We start from the raw sequence: 19,067 nt of genomic DNA, 5'->3' as shown, positions 1-19,067 counted from the left end.
ACACAAAATAAGCACGTACGTTTTCTGACTTCTGCTTAAACCAGTACAAGTTCCGAAATGATATCAAGATAGGAAGCGTAATATATTACAAAACGTCGATTATACTGGTGTAGTAAGCTAGATATTAACGATATGTCGTCTCAAAATCTTAGTCATTCACGAAGTTTTCCATCCAAGGATAAACATCCATACTAACTTTCAACTTATGGAACTACCTCTGCAAGTATTTTAAAGTAATTCACTTACACAACTGAGATTTTCGTCACTTTACCTAACCTGCAGGATACGAAACAACTATATAATCTGAGCATATGTGACGGTCTTTACATCTGCATCTAGCAAACAGGACAACATTTTATCTGTAACAAAAACGTCATAAATTGTGCACTATAAATGCCTAATGACATGCTCGGTTTCGTGCCCCGAGTCACGTGATTTAGATGTTGGTTTCAGTAAAATGACGTCATGTGCAGTCTATGTTATCTATGGTCTATGGAGAAAACAGATGGCAGACATATATCATGTACATTCATATTTCGAACATAATGATAAGTACATCGCTTCTTTGAGTCCTGGTATCCTATTCTTCAGTTGACCTATACAGCTCCACTGAAGGATGGGATGCTAGTTAGGACGGTACTGGGCACTACACATTGCAGTTTGAATAGTTTGGCCCGAGCCCCCACGTGCTATGGCACTGAAATATATATATATTTGTTACACTCGGCTTAATTGAGCGGCCCAGAGATGTGGTTTGTCTCAGTGTTTGGTTACGTTTTTCGTCATAGGGTGCCAGCTCACACCTGTCGTAAGCTCAATTTTTAAAGCTGAAATAAAATATAAAAAAACAATGCAGGCAGGTAGTGCGGTGAAATTTAAAAAAAATATTGAGTCATTCACGTTGATTTATAATTTGAACAAGTAGTTTATTTTTACTTTTCCACGAATAGTCTTCATTATATTGAGTAAACACTTAAAATTCAGTCTGACGGGCTTTTACGTAAGGGCGGCGGTTAATAACTGATGCTACAACAGTTCAGTATAAAATTCATTTGTCGCGATCACGACACTCGACAGTCTGCTATCCTAATCCACTGTATTGCACTCCACGTGATCGCTTTCGACCGCCGCTACATACATGATTGTCCACGAACGTGGCTACCAACCCACTGCTACCCCCAGGTGGGCGGCACGTCCGTCTCTTAGCATCGCTCAAATTCAACTCCCCTGTCATCAAAGATTGCCGCCCCATGCACCCTCGAAGCGACTGCCTAATTCAAACCAACGTTTGATAAAAATTATGAATATTCTAAAACTAAACACAAAAACATATACGATATATTGAAAAATATGGAAATTTTCCGGGAAATAACTATTTAAAGTCCAATTTTTTTTGATCTGCCACCGTTTTTTCACAAATAATGTTCTTGTGGCGTGATTTTGCTTTTCTCGGATTTTCGATATTAAACATAAGAAAACAAATAAAACTACATACTTAATTACTCATCTACCGCTTTAAATCTTAGAATGCTGCCGCTAGTTTGGTCTCGTTAAATTTATTTATTAGCAAAAACACAGTTTCTATCAGTCGGCCAAAGCATTGCCAAGTTATTAGCTTATGGACTTGCATAAATTTACAATTTTTAAGGCAACAATGACTTTTAAACTATTGGATATTTTTGTGCCGCGTCTAGATAATTTAGCTTTATATATTTTTCTGCCCATGAGTGCCAACTCGCACCTCCGTGTCACTCTTAGTTTTGTTTTTATCAACTTTTCTCTGTCATACAAATTTCTCCAAGCGCGCAGACACGGCCATACGCGCCCCTGCCAAGCGGTCGGGTTTTTCCAACGCCGCATAGACGCTGGCCGCTCGCCAACCAGGTGCTCTGCGGCGGCAAACTGCAGCTCTAATCTCTCCCACCCCCCTCCCCCCCCCTCCCCTCCAGCTTGTACGGTCACATAGTGCAAGAAAGAAAAAAAAGGGAGAGAAGTAACGTTAGAATGGTGAACCTCTGCTGACATATGAGTTGTATCCCGAACTTCAGCTGATCATTATAGGTTAACTTCAGGACGGGATACTAACTTAACGTATGTCGACTTTTTCGCCTTCGCTAGCACTAGTATCCTATGCTTCAGGTGAGCTGTGTAGGTCAACTGAAGTATCGGGTACAAATTTTACAAGTGTTGCTTTTTTAGCCTCCCCTTTTACTAGTATTCCTATTCTTCAGCTGGTACTAGTATTAGCGGAAGCGAAAATACGGACGTACGTAATATTTGTTCCCGTACTTCAGTTGACTTATATATGTCAACTGAAGTATGGGATACAAATGTTTTCCCCTCCGCTACAACAGTATCGACTGAAAATCATCGCATTAGTATTGACCGCGAAAAAATCGACAACAGTAAAATTTTTATCCTGCACTTCAGCTGACCTATGTAGGTGAACTGAAAAATAGGATACTAGTGCTAGCGAAGGCGAAATTCTCGACATAGGTAAAATTTGTATCAAGCTCGCTCGGGCGGAAAATAGCGATATACATAAGGTTTGTGTCTCATACTTCAGTTGACCTACATATTGGGTTATGCATGTTGCTTTTTCGTCTTTGCTAGCATTAGTATCCTATTCGTCAGTTGATCTACACAGGTCGACTGAAGTACGGGATACAAACTTTTTGGATTTCGGTCTTTTCGCCTTTACAAAATTGTTCAGGCTTTCGTAGCCAGTTGTTGGCAAACTGCCTATTTGCTTCTGTCTCGGGTTCTTCGGCCGACGTTCGTCTGATGATTTTACTCACGTTTCGCCAGCACGAGTGGCTGGCATTGTCAAAGCTTCACCCTCCATTGCCAGTGGTGGACTGGAGCCGAGCTCGCGGCCGCAGACTATATGTACCTGGCGCGCCAACGTCCGAGGGCTTCTCCGCGGTCATTTCCGGTGCGGTTCTCCTCTTGCTACCTGCGACAGTCGTTCGCTGCAGCACGGGAAGCCAGGATCCGTTTACCTTAAGGCTTTCCTTTTTCTTATTGAAGTTGTTCCCGTGTTTGTGTATATCTACAGCTTCTCTAAACAAGCGCGTGTGATAGTGCATCTCTACAGCCAGAACTTCCGTGTCGGTGAATTTTATTACATTGTCGGTCTCATTCAGTGCGTGCTCTGCCACGGCCGATTTCTCCACCTGCCCCTACCTGCAATGTCGCGTATGTTCTTTGATCCTGGTGCTGATTGATCGTCCAGTCATTCCGACATAAACTTTTCCGCATGTGCGTGGTAAGCGGTATATTCCCGACATTGCAAGTGGGTCCCTTTTATCCTTTGCCGATCTAAGACATTCTTTGATCTTCCTTGTCGGTTTTAAACTTGTCTCTTACGCCGTGTTTGTGCAATAAACGGCCGATTCTGTCCGTCACTCTGGGAATGTGTGGCAGAAAGGCCGTACCCGACATTTCTTTTTCTGATTGCTAACTTCGCCGGCTGTTTCGCTCCGTTACACTTCTAATATAACTTGTGGAGTACCCATTGCTCCTCAGAACACTTTCCAGGTGTTGCATTTCGCGCTTGAGGTGCTGCGGCTCACATATTCGTCCTGCTCGCGTTACGAGCGTATGAATCATGCCTCTTTTCTGGCTTGGGTGGTGGTCTGATAGTTTGTGCAGGTATCGGTTCGTGTGTGTCGGTTTTCGGTACACGCTGTGTCCCAGGTTTTTGCCTTCCCTTGTGACCAGCACATCTAGAAATGGCAGTTTCTTGTCCTTTTCTACTTCCATAGTAAATGTTATGTTGGTGTGGAGGCTGTACACGTGCCTTAGGAAGTCACCGAGCTGTTCTTCACCATGGCTCGACACAGCGAAAGTATCATCGACGTACCTGTACCACACCTTAAGTTTACAAGTCGCCGAGTCCAGTGCCTGTCCTTCGAAATGTTCCATGAAGAAGTAGAGAAGTTTGAGTAAAATGGTTCGAATGGCTCTGAGCACTATGGGACTTAACTTCTGAGGTCATCAGTCCCCTAGAACTCAGAACTACTTAAACCTAACTAACCTAAGGACATCACACACATCCACGCCCGAGGTAGGATTCGAACCTGCGACCGTAGCGGTCGCGCAGTTCCAGACTGTAGCGCCTAGAACCGCTCGGCCACTCCGGCCGGCTATTATTTTACTAACTTAAAAGTAAAATTATATCATCATTTTCAGGTTAACAGAGCGATCAGTTTTATTGAATGAAAGGCCTAGATTCAATTAATTAAATTTTGTGTAAATAAAATTTTACATTTCTATATAGTCGTAACTACATTTGTATTAACTAACACCAATTAGAGCTTAAGCATGTTTTGATACTCTCTAAAAGTCATCATGTCATATTTCCGTTAGGAGAATGAACAATTTATGACTTAAAAAAAACATAAAAATAGCTGTCTCTCCATGACTTGAAATGTTCGAATTTTACTCGTTAATTACTCCATAATTACAATAGCAATTTTATTCCTACCATGTGCCTATTGTTTGTATTGTGTGTAAATTATGATGGTACATTAGTTTTTAATTAAACATGTTTCCTTCGTTCTATATACTGGTGAAGTCCAGCATAAACAGTGTCAAAGCAACAGCTTAAATTGTTGTAAATTACTAATATTGCACATACGCCCTCCTCGGGGGAGTAGAGATGAGATTGGACTAGGATCCAGGATCCCAAAAGGAGAGAAACGGCGCCGTTTCAGTGCAGTATTTACAGTGTGTTGCAGCACATAAGCACATGACGAGCAGCCGCCACTGCAGGCATGGGGGCTGGTTTTGTAGAGTGAGCATACACTGCCACTCAAAGTCCAAACGTCGGTGCGAATTGGGTCTAAAAACGTGTGTAGAATTTTAAAATTTTCAGTAGTAGCTTCACGCTTAGCAGCTAACATTTTTGTTCTTGAACTTTTTTCATTGTTCAGTTAGTGACAATGTTAAGCTCACCTCTCACATGATACCAGTCAATCACTCGGTAACATCGTGTCAACAGTGTATGAAACTGTTTTAATCTAAGTGAGTTACGGAAAATAAATTTTGCAATTCACAAATCCCCAACCCCTCGACTCAGCCGGTATATTGCAGAGCTTGTCCAGTTTCAGCCACCACGTGTGAACTGGTGTAGGCGGAACAGTTTACAGTTAATCGGTTACTCTTTGATAGACTCCAGTCGAATGGGTTACACTGTCATCTCGATAAATGTCGTTTCTTCCAACCTAGTGTCATTAGTTAGGGCATATACTAACCAAAGCTGAGGTAAATCCAACTGTCAAGCATGTAAATGCAATACATTATCTGACTTCCGCAAAAATCTGAAGGAATTACAATAATTTCTGGGGAAGATAACACACAATAGCAAGTTCATAGCCAACACAGCTCAGGTAGCTTTCCCATGAAGCCAGTTACACTTCAAGGATATTAGTTCTAAGTGGTCCATAGTGTCCCAGAAGACTATTACTCACTTAGAAACGTGCCTGCCATTTTCTCTCTGCCTCACAGTCTATGTACGTAACAAAAGGCTACTACCCACTGACGTGTCACAGTACAGAATCAGTGTGGTAATATCACACGAAAATACTGATTTCACGAAGCAACTAATTGTGTATGCCTCCGAAACACTATCAGCACAGCAGAAATAAATTACACCCGTGTGAAGCAACCGCTTGCCATTATTTGCAGTGTCAAGAAGTTCAACATTATTTACACGACATGAAATTCCATTTAATAATGGACTGCAAGCCGCTGATTTCCTTGTTCGGCTCCTAATTGAAACTTTCAGAACACAGGGCACAGCGACTACGTATGTGGGCACTGTTTGTTTGCAGTTACCGTTATTAAATTCTTTACAGATCCACTTTTCAGTATCCTATCTATCTATCTATCTACACTGTCTGTTCAAGGGATCCGACAAATAATGCTGAAAGGAAAACACGTTATGTACCATTTTTAATGGAAATCAATATTTTATGGAAACCACTATTTTACTGTAACCCACAAACGACAAGCCACAAAATTCACGTAACTTTTTAACAGCATACAGCCTCCACGACCAGTTGGTAGCTCTGCCTGGTGACTGTCGCTCGCCAAATATTGTGTACTTTTCCTTGTATGTATTCGCCATGTGTTGTCAGTACAAATCGGCAAGCCTTATGGAAATTTGTGGTAAGTTCCTATGGGACCAAACTGCTGAGGTCATCGGTCCCTAGGCTTACGCACTACTTAATCTAGCTTAAACTAACTTACGCTAACAACAACACACGCACCCATGCCCGAGTGAAGACTCGAACATCCGACGGGGGGAGCCACGGCAGCCGTGACAAGGCGCCCTCCGACTGCATGGCTACGGCAAGCCTTACGCTCAGCTGCCCGTTCCAACAAGTGGGCACTGAATGCCTCCAGTACCGAGTATAAACGAAATCTTTGACGTTAGTTAATTACTCACCGTTGTCCAAACAAAACAAAATGTAACATGAATTTCACCTACAAATTCCCTGTATCCAGAATGAATTTTCACTCTCCAAAGCTGATCTGAATCTTCCTAGCAGTTTAAAACTATTTGCCAGGCCAGAAGTCGAACCATAAACCATTGCCTTTCACGGAAAATGGTCTCCCGACTTGGCTTTGGTACCACATTTCACGGCCCACCCTTACAGGTTCACTTCCGCCAGAACTATGCGAGCAGGTCCAGTGCACGGCGCTAATCTGTCACGGAGGTTCAAATCGTGTGTAATTTTTGCATACGACGGTTCCGTATGTTTCGGGAGTTACCTTGTATATAATTTTCCAAATACTGAAACAGCTCGTTTCGTCTCTGTTTAGTTTCAGCGCTTCCTTGAGAGTCTCAGCTAGTTGGAGAGCTTTGAAGGCAGAAAAAAGTGGGGTATGCATCTTTCTTCGTGTCCTTCTACAGAAGGCTGTTCTTGACCTTTCAGTAACTTGGTGGCGGCGCTGGTGCACCACGGCGCTGACGTCACGGCCGCTGATAGCGACGGCAACACCGCCGTCTACGTGGCGGCGAGCGCTGGAAGCACTCGCGCGGTCGCCATAATGATGAAGAACAACATGAAAGCCGCCGAAGGTATGTAGCGGCCGGACCAATTCGCAGCTGTACAGGGCGTCTGAAGTCGCAAGTCAGATTCAGCATGCAGGGCTTGCTGGCAGCTGCTGAATGGCCCCAGCTGAGAGGCTCTTCCTGTAATTTCTCGTGCTGTCCGAATCTTTCTCACAGCTTGCGTTGTCTTCGCCTTGAGACTGTCTGACAGTAATTGTACCACATGTTCCACGGTCTGCGTTTTGTCTGTTCGCTAGTGAAAATGAAGTTCTGAGTAATGTATTGTTGCAATTTTGTAACTGAATGTTACCCTCAATTCAACCCAAACACCCTCAGCAGTGGAAAACGTATTTCCATATAGTTCACTAAACAGATGGCAGTATGCACGCACGCTAGCTAAAAGCTATTATTACACTCGCTTGAGAGTAGTACTCAAACAGAAATATGGCAACACAGCAAGAAATAATCAACAGGATACAGAGTATCTCAATCATTTTGAGTCAAATTTGAATGGGTGATAGTGGGGCCACAACCAATGGACATACCCAGTGCACATCACATAATAACAGTGTCACTCATAGCAAATGTTCAAAGTGACGACCGCCAGTCTCAGTGCTTGCATGGCAACAGTGCATGAAGTTCTGCCACATTCTCTAGAAGATTCCTGGTATCTGTTGTAATGGCAGACAGGCAACATGGACCTTTGCGAGCAAGTCTTCAACCATTTCTACAAGGGTTTCTTACAACAACATCTCGACGTAACCATGGAGGAAAAAATCCGGATGTGTGCGATCCGGCAATCGTGCTGGCCGTGGGACAGGACCTCCCCTTCCAGCCCAATGATCAGGATGCGTGTTATTCAGGTGCTCTGGACATTAACATTGAAGTGGGCTGGTGCACCATCGTGTTGAAACCACATTCTTTTACGGACAGTCACAGAGACAGTCTCCAAGAACTGCAGCAGCTCATATTGCACGAACACCAGGTAACAAGGGCCAGTTAAATGGGGAGGCAGCAAATAAGGTGCTATTAGGTGAACCTGGACGATTCCCACTCTCACACTGACTGCGAATCGTTGCTCTTGGTCACTGATGTGGGGACACAGGAATTGTTCTCATTCCAGACGCTGCCATTGCGGCTTTTAAAAGACCGTCAGAGGTGAACGAGGCCCCATCCATGAATAATACAAACTGTATGAAGTTCAGCACTGCAACACTGCTGTGCATAATACAAGTACATTGACAGACGTGAATGCTGGGCTCAAAATCCATTAGTCTGACAAGCTGTCTGACACCAGGCACAGGTTAATGTGCCAGTGTGATGCATGTGCTCATCACATGACACACATGCTATGAGCTAGTTTGTGTACTGTATGCCGCTTGTGGTCAGGGTTGTATGTCGTTTGGCACCAACTGTCTGTTCCAGTGTACAACAGACACCCAATATCTTTGCGAGAGTGACAAAGGCATGAGCCATTGCAATACTTACCTTTGAGACCGGCAGTCATCACATTGAACAATTACTAGGAGCTACTGTTTTAAGCAGTGTATGCTGTGCATGTCCATAACACAGTCAGTATGCATTTCCGCCATTGCTTGCCTGTCTCAATACAATCGGTTGTGGACCTACTATCACCTGTTTCAGTTTGACCCAAATTGTCTGAGACATCCTGTATGTTGATAGTTGTACTTTGGTAACAGTCTGATGCATGACGCTTGATGTCCTATACCTAGTACAATGAAATCTTGATAACTTTGCTGTCTCTTGGCTATCTATGATACTGTCACTATTACTGAAAGTACTATGCAAACGCTCGTGATTAGCTATATCTGTTGCTCCGTAAGTAGAATTTTTGCCTTCTGTGAGGAAGACACGGAACTGTCCTCCGTAGCATAGTTGTAGGAAATGCTGGCACTGTAAGAACAATTGAACCGCAGAAACTGAGCAAGTGTCGTTGCTGGATCGTCTTTTGTTCACACTGGCAGAAGCATCTCCATCTGCATCAGTACTCGGTGGAAGCAAAGTAGTCCACTGTTCACAGTGCTCCCCCTGGCGGCTGGAAGCGCTGTCGGCGGACGAATAGGTAGCGCTTATGAACATTGCGTGGAAGCAGAGTACAGTCGCAATTAGCGGCTCAGAACTGAGAAGGAGCCACGCAAGTAGTTGTGCCTACGTGGTGACGACCTCTCGTGAAATTGCAGAGTACCTCTAGCCAGGCGCACAACATATCTGTAATTTCACATATTTCTGTGTGAGGGAATCTGTACATCGCAGTGAAAATATAGTCCTTTCAGGTTTAACTTGAGACGTTCATACTAAGATACTTTGGTGGTGATCATAAGATATGACGAAGAATGACGAGCTTGACCGACCTATCTGAATAGCAAGGATGCATAAACGTATATACAAATATACAAGTACGTTGTAAGGGAATAACTAGCTGCTGCAAGAAACCTCTGATGCATCTACCAGATGTCAGATGCGATGGACTAAATGAAATTGCACATCAGAACCCTACTGGCTGAACCAGCGACTGGGCTGCAAGCTACCAGGTTACTGAAGTCAAAGTAGCTCGGAGAGTTTTTGAAGGATTATGTGTCAGCCTTTGAGTTTGTAGTTCCCACCAACGTGTCAGTTGCTGTTTCAGTATGAATGTGTACACAGCGGTAAAACGGTTTTCTGAGATTTATGAAGATTGTGCGGAAAGTTTGTCGCTTCTACTCCTCAAGCCTTGATGATGGCTTTAGTTTCAAGAGAAAAAGAGTCCATCTACATGGTTACTTTGCAATTCACACTTAAGTGCCTGGCAGAGGGTTCATTGAACTATTTTCATACTACTTCTCTACCATTCTACTCTCGAATGGCACGTAGGAAAAAGGAACTCTGATTTCTTTTATTATGTTGATCATTTCTCCCTACGTAGGTGGGTGACAGCTAAATATTTTCACATTCGGAAGAGAAAGTTGGTGATTGAAATTTCGTAAACAGATCTCGCCGCAAAGAAAACCGCCTTTGTTTCAGTGACTGCCACCCCAACTCGCGTATCATATCAGTGACACTCTCACCCCTATTGCGCGATAACAGGAAACGAGCTGCCCTTCTTTGCACTTTTTCGATGTCCTCCGTCAATCCTACCTGGTAAGGATCTCACACTGTGCAGCAATATTCCAGCAGAGGACGGACAAGTGTAATGTAGGCTGTCTCTTTAGTGGGTTTGTCGCATCTTCTAAGTGTTCTGCCAACAAAGCGCAGTCATTGTTTCGCCTTCCCCACAATATTATCTATGTGGTCTTTCCAATTTAAGTTGCTCGTAATTTTAATTCTTAGGTATTTAGTCGAACTGACAGCCCTTATATTTGTGCGATTTATCATATACCCAAAATTTATCGGATGTCTTCTAATACCCATGTGGATGACCTCGCACATTTCTTTGTTTAGTGCCATTTGCCACTTTTCGCGCCATACAGAAATTCTCTCTAGATCATTTTATAATTGGAATTGATCGTCTGATGATTTTACTAGCTGGTAAGTTACAGCGTCATCTGCAAACAATCCACTAGTTGCTTCAGATACACCACATTCAGCTGACGCCACTCATGGACGATTAGATCCCTTAGGACTACGGGATTGTAGGGATCTTGATTGCTGTGTTTCACCTGCTGTGCCAAGTAGTAAGAGACATTTTATGTGGAATCAAGACTGGGTGATTTAACGACTCAGTCGAGATGCAGTGTGGTCGTGAAGCCAGAAATGTACACGTCTGTTGTCGTCTTGGAAGACGGGAATAGCTACAGCAGAAAGAAGGGGAAAACTGGGTGACTGAGAATGTCGGCATAATCATCATACTCTCAAAACATCACAGAATCACTTCCCACCCGAGTAGAGCCTCCACCCGCTGCAGGTTAATCACACCTCACTAGGCCTTCCTCACTGGCCCTTCAGTGCACTCTGTGCCCCATATCGTCTGAAATGAGATAAAAACACAGTTCATCACACTGCGGTACTCGGCCCCATCTAGTTACTGTCGAAAGCCTCTGCAGTAATTCACCTTTATATGACATTGTCAGCCATTAGAATTTGCGATGTATCAGAATCGAAAAGTCAGCAGTATACAGTTCCCCTCACAGCTAGCCCACTGAAACTGGGCGATATGGACCTGCATTTACTGACATCAGCAACTCCTCCCAGATCAGGCAATGATTGTTGTTGTCGACACATGACACTTCTCACTGCCTCCTGCCAGGATCTTGTCACAGCCATTGTTCTCACTCCATGTTACATAGCTGCGAGAAGTAGGTCTACACCATTTCCTGAAAATGAATGGACCACCTTGCACTGATCATTGAACTATCAGGTAACTTTATACATAGTGTCCAAATATGACAGCTCCTTCCTGCCACTCCGTCAAGCCCCTATGTTCCCCATCTTCCTGAGCTGATTCCATGGAATCTACTGGCACACACCATTTCACTGGCACAGCTAATGGTCAGTGATGGAGAGACATGTGGCCAGTTGGTACCAGTTCTGCACCATATAGAGCGTTACGAATCGACTGTATGCTCGTCTAAGAGGGGAGTAACATTTTACCTGATGATCTTACGTGCAGTTGCCTCCCTCGCCATTTGCATGTAGGCAAGCACAAACACCCTCACAATTAAATACACTACTGGCCATTAAAATTGCTACACCACGAAGATGACGTGCTACAGACGCAAAATTTAACCGACAGGAAGAAGATGCTGTGATATGCAAGTGATTAGCTTTTCAGAGCATTCAAACAAGGTTGGCGCCGGTGGCGACACATACAACGTGCTGACATGAGGAAAGTTTCCAACTTTCAAATACACAGACAGCAGTCGACCGCCGTTGCCTGGTGAAACGTTGTTCTGATGCCCCGTGTAAGGAGGAGAAATGCGTACCATCATGTTTCCGGCTTTCATAAAGGTCGGATTGTAGCCTATCGCGATTGCAGTTTATCGTATCGTGACATTGCTGCTCGCGCTGGTCGAGATTGAATGACTGTCAGCAGAATATGGAATCGGTGGGTTCTGGAGGGTAATACGGAATGCCGTGCTGGATCCCAGTGGCCTCGTATCACTAGCAGTCGAGGTGACAGGCATCTTATCTGCATGGCTGTAACGGATCGTGCAGCCACGTCTCTATTCCTGAGTCAACAGACGGGGACGTTTGCAAGACAACAACCATCTGCACGAACAGTTCGACGACGTTTACAGCAGCACGGACTATCAGCTCGGAGACCATGGCTGTGGTTACCCTTGACGCTGCATCACAGACAGGAATGCCTGCGATGGTCTACTAGACGACGAACCTGGGTGCGCGAATGGCAAAACGTTATTTTTTCGGATGAATCCAGGTTCTGCTTACAGCATCACGATGGTCGCATCCGTGTTTGGCGACATCACGGTGAACGCACATTAGAAACGTGTATTCGTCATCGCCATACTGGCGTATCACCCTGGGTGTTGGTTGGGGTGCCATTGGTTCCACGTCTCGGTCACCTCTCGTTCGCATTGACGGCACTTTGAACAGTGGACGTTACATTTCAGATGTGTTACCACCCCTGGCTGTGCCCTTCATTCGATCCCAGCGAAACCCTACATTTCAGCAGGATAATGCACGACCGCATGTTGCAGGTCATGTACGGGCGTTTATGGATACAGAAAATGTTCGACTGCTGCCCTGGCCAGCACATTCTCCAGTTCTCTCACCAATTGAAAACGTCTGGTCAGTGGTGGCCGAGCAACTGGCTAGTCACAATACGGCAGTCACTACTCTTGATGAACTGTGGTATCGTGTTGAAGCTGCATGGGCAGCTGTACCTGTACACGCCATCCAAGCTCTGTTTGACTCAATTCCCAGGCCTATCAAGGCTGTTATTACGGCCAGAGGTGGTTGTCCTGGGTACTGATTTCTCAGGATCTATGCACCCAAATTTCGTGAAAATGTAATCATGTGTCAGCTGTAGTATAATGTATTTGTGCAATGAATACCGGTTTATCATCTGCATTTCTTCTTGATGTAGCTATTTTAATGGCCAGGAGTGTAGTAATGACACATCAGCTGGGCAGTACACCAGCAGTTACTTGATCTGTGAACCAGTAACTCAGGCTGACAAGGTTCTATGGAGTATATCAGAGACTAACATTGAGAGGTTGAGAGACGACCACGTGTTGTCATGTGCATCACGTATTTTAGTGCAGTACAACGTCGATTTTAGATTTTTCTACTATCTTGTGTAAGACAAGAATTAAGAATTTACTATTAGCCTTTCGTGACGGCAAAGTCCTTCTCACAGCATTCCCTTCGTCTTACGAGTTTTGTAACAATGTACAACAATGAAAGATGTCAACTTAGTGTTTACCCTACCGATTCGAGCACAGATGCGCTGTGGCGCGCCGTGGAGCGGTGTGACGCGCAGGCGGCGCGGACTCTGGTGGAGGCGGGCGACCTGCTGGAGGACGACTCGGAGCGGCTGCGGCTGCTGCACCGGGCTGCGACCTGCGGCGACGCCAGCGTCTTGGAGGCGCTGCTGTGCTACGGCTTCCCCGCCACAGCCGCAGACGCGGCCGGCCGCACCGCCCTGCACGCCGCCGCCGCCGCAGGTCAGTGCCGACTCCGTGCGAGAGCGCGGCGCAGTTCTCTTTGAGGCGTGTCCACTCTGAGGGCGCTGCGCTTGGCCGTGCTGCGCCGCGCTTCTGACCCCGCGCACAGCTGTTCAACAGAGAGGAGTGCGCCGTCCGCGCCCCTCCGAGGTGCGCACTGTGTTCCAGTCGGAGCGCGCGCGCGGTCTGAAGATGGAGCGAGCCGAAGCCTCGACAACAGCCAGGAAACTGCGCTGCGCGGCACGGCGCGCCCGTTGTGGACCCGCCTTAACACGAGGCCGTCCTCGATACGTCACGGTGATGTCACAAACTTTCGGGGATGAAGGAGAAGGGTAAATTATTAATTTGAGGTAAGGGAGTCTGGTCTGGAAACGACCGAGTCGAAAGGTATAAGCGATATTCTACTCAAGTTCCCCCTCAACTTCAAGCAGTGTTCCGACTAAGGGTCCCAACTTCCTAATCCTGATCCTGACGTACAGGATTCACGCTCAGCGCTCCTCAGTACCCCCAGATAATTTTCCCTGTCGACGGACTACAATCCGATCCACGAACGATGGCGGTTCGCGAATGTCGAGGCACGGACGGGAACGACATTTTTGACGATTCCGAGCGACAGTTGCTGTCCGCGCATGCGCGTGCTTTTCGCTTGAAGGAAGCGTACATTATGCCAATTATGTCTCTCCCTTGCTTATGTAGAATTTATCAATTACCACCACCATCAGTGACGACAACTCTCAACGAATGAAACAGAAATTCACTGAACAACTTCCTACGATCACGTTTAATACTCCCCTCAATAGCTGCGGATTCAGAGCAGAGCGCTCAGAACACCACTGAACGTTCATTGGCTGTCGGAGTATGCGTGACGTAGGCGCGCAGAACGACCGCCTTCGTTCGTGACTGCAACTATAGCAACGGCGCACACAACCTGATGTCAGAGGTGGCGTAAATTCTAAATCTACTTGCAGTAACAACGAATTCCGTAACCTCCACAAGTTTCACAAGCCACTATATTTACAACAGTTGTTCAAAATTGTGTCCTCCCAGTGTCAATACAGGTGTGGTATCATCACTCAGAGTTCTAATATCTCTGATGTCGTTTGAACAGTGTCGCAGGCAGCAAGAATTTGGGCCACGACATGCTCTTCAGTCTCTATAGGCCTCTGGTACTCAAGACTTTTCACATAAACTATGTGATCAAAAGTATCTGGACACCTGGCTGGAAATGGCTTACGAGTTCGTGGCACCCTCCATCGGTAATGCTTAAATTCAGTATGGTGTTGGCCCACCCTTAGCCTCGATGACAGCTTCCACACTCGCAGGCATACGTTCATTCAGGTGCTGGAAGGTTTCTTGGGCAATGACAGCCCATTCTGCACGGAGTGCTGCACTGAGGAGAGGTATCGATGTCGGTCGGTGAGGCCTGGCACGAAGTCGGCGTTCCAAAACACCCCAAAGGTGTTCTATAGGATTCAGGTCATGACTTTGTGCAGGACAGACCATTACAGGAATGTTACTGATGTGTAACAACTCCGCTACAGGCCGTGCATTATGAGCAGGTGCTCGATCGTGTTGAAAGATGCAATCGCCATCCCCGAATTGCTCTTCAACAGCGGGAAGCAAGAAGGTGTTTAAAACATCAATGTAGGCCTGTGCTGAGATAGTGCCACGCAAAACAACAAGGGGTGCAAGCCCCATCCATGAAAAACACGACCACGCCATAACAAAAAAATGGTTCAAATGGCTCTGAGCACTATGGGACTCAACTTCTAAGGTCATTAGTCCCCTAGAACTTAGAACTAGTTAAACCTAACTAACCTAAGGACAGCACACACATCCATGCCCGAGGCAGGATTCGAACCTGCGACCGTAGCGGTGTCGCGGTTCCAGACTGCAGCGCCTAGAACCGTACGGCCACTTCGGCCGGCACACGCCATAACATCACAGCCTCCGAATTTTACTGATGCCACTATACATGCTGGCGGATGACATTCACCGCGAACTCGCCATACCCACACCCTGCCATCGGATCGCCACATTTTGCACTGTGATTCGTCACTCCACACAACGTTTTTCCACTGTTCAATCGTCCAATGTTTACGCTCCTTACACCAAGCGAGGCGTCGTTGGCGTTTACCAGCGTGATGTGTGGCTTATGAGCAACCGCTCCACCATGAAATCCAACTTTTCTCACCTCCCACCTAACTGCCATAGTACTTGCAGTGAATCTTGATACAGTTTGGAATTCCTGTGTGGTGGTCTGGATAGATGTCTGCCTATTAGACATTACGACCCTCTTCAACTGCCGGTGGTCTCTGTCAGTCAACAGATGACGTCGACCTGTATGCCTTTGTGCTGTACGTGTCTATTCACGTTTCCACTTCACTATCACATCGGAAACAGTGGGCCTAGGGATGTTTAGGAGTGTGGAAATCTCGCGTACAGAAATATGACACAAGTGGCATCCAATCACCTGACCACATTCACAGTCTGTGAGTTCTGCGGAGCACCCGATTCTGCTCTCTGACGATGTTTAGTGACTACTGAGGTCGCTGATATGGAGTAGCTGGCAGTAGGTGGCAGCTAAATGTGCCTAGTATGAAAAATGTATGTTTTTGCGGGTGTCCGGATACTTTTGATCATGTAGTGTATCATAAATGGTCCTACAAGAAGAAATCAAGTGGGGTGAGATTAGGTGAAAATGATGGCCATGAAACAGGACAGTTTTCAGGGAATATCCGATCTAGGTGTCACAAACCCTCGGTACAAAGTGAGGTGCGGACCATAATGTCCGAACCACAGCTCTTGGCGAGCAACAAATGGGATATGTCCGAATAATGTAGGTAGTATGTCTCTGATAAACACTGTGTACACCGGTACATTTAAGTGGAGAGGAAGAAGAAACGGACCTAATATATAATCGTTGAGTATGCCTGCCCACATGGTGACTGACAGTCCCTATTGCTGGCTCTTCATGCTATAGTGTGGGGATTCTTACCGGCGCAAACATGACTCTTGTGAGTATTTAGCATTCTGTCTCTGGTGAAACAGGCTTCATCTGTGTAAAGTAGATGCGCAGCAAAATAAGGATCGACTGTAAGCCGCTGTAACGAAAGGATGTTGTGTGCAATATTGGCACTGTTTCAAATAGTGCAGTTCATCACAAAGTTCGTGGCTTGTAGCAAATAAATTAACGCTAAATCGCAGCAAGACTCAGTTTTTACAGTTTGTAACACACAATTCAACAAAACCAGACGTTTTAATTTCACAGGATGGGCATATGAATAGTGAAACTGAACAGTTCAAATTTCTAGGAGTTCATATAGATAGTGAAGTGTCGTGTAAAGCCCATGTTCAGCATCTTGTTCAAAGACAGAGGCTTGGTGACCTTGCTGACCAAGGTAGGATTTGGCAGGCATGAAGAGACGTGTGCGGCGGGCACTATCTTGCTACAATCTAAGCCCTGGACGGCTCGCTCTGTGCGGCTGGTCCCGGCAGAGGTTCGAGTCCTCTCTTGTGCATGTGTGTGTGTGTTTGTCCTTAGGATAATTTAGGTTAAGTAGTGTGTAAGCTTAGGGATTGATGACCTTAGTAGTTAAGTCCCATAAGATCTGACACACATTTGAACGTTTAATGGCTTGCTATGATGGGCAACAAAACAGGGTGTAGAATATCGTCGATGTACTGGTGTGCTGTAAGGGTGCTGCGGATGACAACCATAGGAGACGCCAGGAAAAGAAGTGGCACCCAGACCATCACTCCTGGTTGTCTGGCTGTACAGTGGCCGACAGTCAGGCTGGTGCCCCCCCTCCCCCCCCCCCCCCCCCCGCACTCTGGACGTCTCCAGATGCGTCTTCGCTGGTCATTGGGGCTCAGTTCAAAGCGGAACTCATCACTGAAGACAGTTCTACTCCAGTCAATGAGATTCCCAGCTGAATGAGTGTCTGAAGATGCCCCGAACGGCGGTCGACTATATTCTATGCCCCATCATGACAAGTCATCCTGGGCTTACATTTCAGCAAGATAACGCCCGCCTGCACATGGCCAGAGTTTCTACTGCTTGTCTCCCGTGGTTGCCCAGTCCTACCTTGGCCAGCAGTCTCACTGTATCTCTCCCCAGCTGAGAACGTCTGGAGCATTCTGGGCAGGTCCCCCCAACTAGATCGGGATTTTGACAATCTAACGTGCCAATTAGATATAATTTGGCACGACATCCTTCAGGAGGGCATCCAACAACTCTATCAATGAATACCAAGCCGAATAACTGCTTGTATAAGGCCCAGAGATGGTCCAGTGCGTTATTGATTTGTTCAGTTTCTTGCTGGTGCAATTTGTTTCAAAAGCGACCCAGCTCATATATAAGTATAAGTATATATAAGTATAATGAACAGTCAAAAGAAAACGAGACAGATGGTAAGTAAACGGTTAATTGTTTCAAAAATAGTCGTCATAACTGTCAATGTACAGGGTGTTTGAAAAAGAACTCCCCCGTTATAAGTATAAATTTAATGGGGAAGTTAATGAAAAATTACATCAATGAGTAAATATCATGAAAGAGAATTCCTTCAAGTTTTGTTTAATGTTAGTAGACGTCAACGTGTGATCCATCTGTTGCCCTGCACACGTCGAGGCGATATTCCACTTCCCGCCACATATTCACCAACATTTCTGATCTAACTGTCCCAACTGCCACGACGATTCTTTCCGCTAAATGACTGATGTGTCTGATCTTTTCACTGTACACAACAGTTTTTATGTGGCCCCAAAAGAAAAATTCCAATGGGTTTAAGTCTGGGCTTCGTGGTGGCCAAGGTGTTGGGCCAGCCTGTCTGTCCTGGAAAGCGAGTGTCAAGAGCTGCATGCACATGTTTACTGTAATGAGGTGGGGCGCCATCTTGTCGGAAAAACATGGGCCCCTTTTCCTCCTCGATTTGGTCCATTTGGGGAAAGACGTCTCTGTCAACATGTCGCAGTAAACGTCCCCGTTTATTGTTTTTTCTACAAAAATCACACGATCTTCCATTAAATCGCACCAGACATTAACTTTTGGACAGTAACGTTGATGCTGAATAACTTCATGTGGATGATCTGCCCCCCCCCCCCCCCCAAATTCTGTGGTTATGACGATTAACTTTTCCACTAACATGAAATGTAGCCTCATCAGAAAAGAGAATCTTTTTTAAAAAATTTACATCATCATCAGTTCTGTGCAGAAAGTCAACAGCAAACTCATACCTTTCGATTTTATCAGTAGGTTTTATTTCATGCAACAGTTGCAATTTGTAGGCCTGCAACTTCAGTCTTTTACACACAACATCATACACAGTACCTTTAGGCACTCCTGATTGTAGACTACATCTGGTCAATGACTTATTTTGGCT

At 45.6% G+C, this 19,067-nt stretch overlaps 1 protein-coding gene across 1 annotated transcript in view; it reads left to right on the top strand.

The window, feature by feature from the left end:
* The window catches only part of LOC124613835, a 347,299-nt gene extending 333,290 nt beyond the window's left edge, over window positions 1–14,009 (top strand). The window contains exons 19-20 of the mRNA XM_047142557.1: window positions 6,945–7,090; window positions 13,732–14,009. Of these exons, the coding sequence (XP_046998513.1) occupies window positions 6,945–7,090; window positions 13,732–14,009 (424 nt within the window). The remainder of the gene's footprint in view (window positions 1–6,944; window positions 7,091–13,731) is intronic.
* The last annotated feature ends 5,058 nt before the right edge of the window (window positions 14,010–19,067 follow it).

This window comes from Schistocerca americana, chromosome 4 (genome assembly GCF_021461395.2).
Source record: "Schistocerca americana isolate TAMUIC-IGC-003095 chromosome 4, iqSchAmer2.1, whole genome shotgun sequence".
NCBI lineage: Eukaryota > Metazoa > Arthropoda > Insecta > Orthoptera > Acrididae > Schistocerca > Schistocerca americana.
The sequence above is the reverse complement of the archived record's forward strand: the minus strand, read 5'-3'. Positions and strand labels throughout refer to the sequence as shown.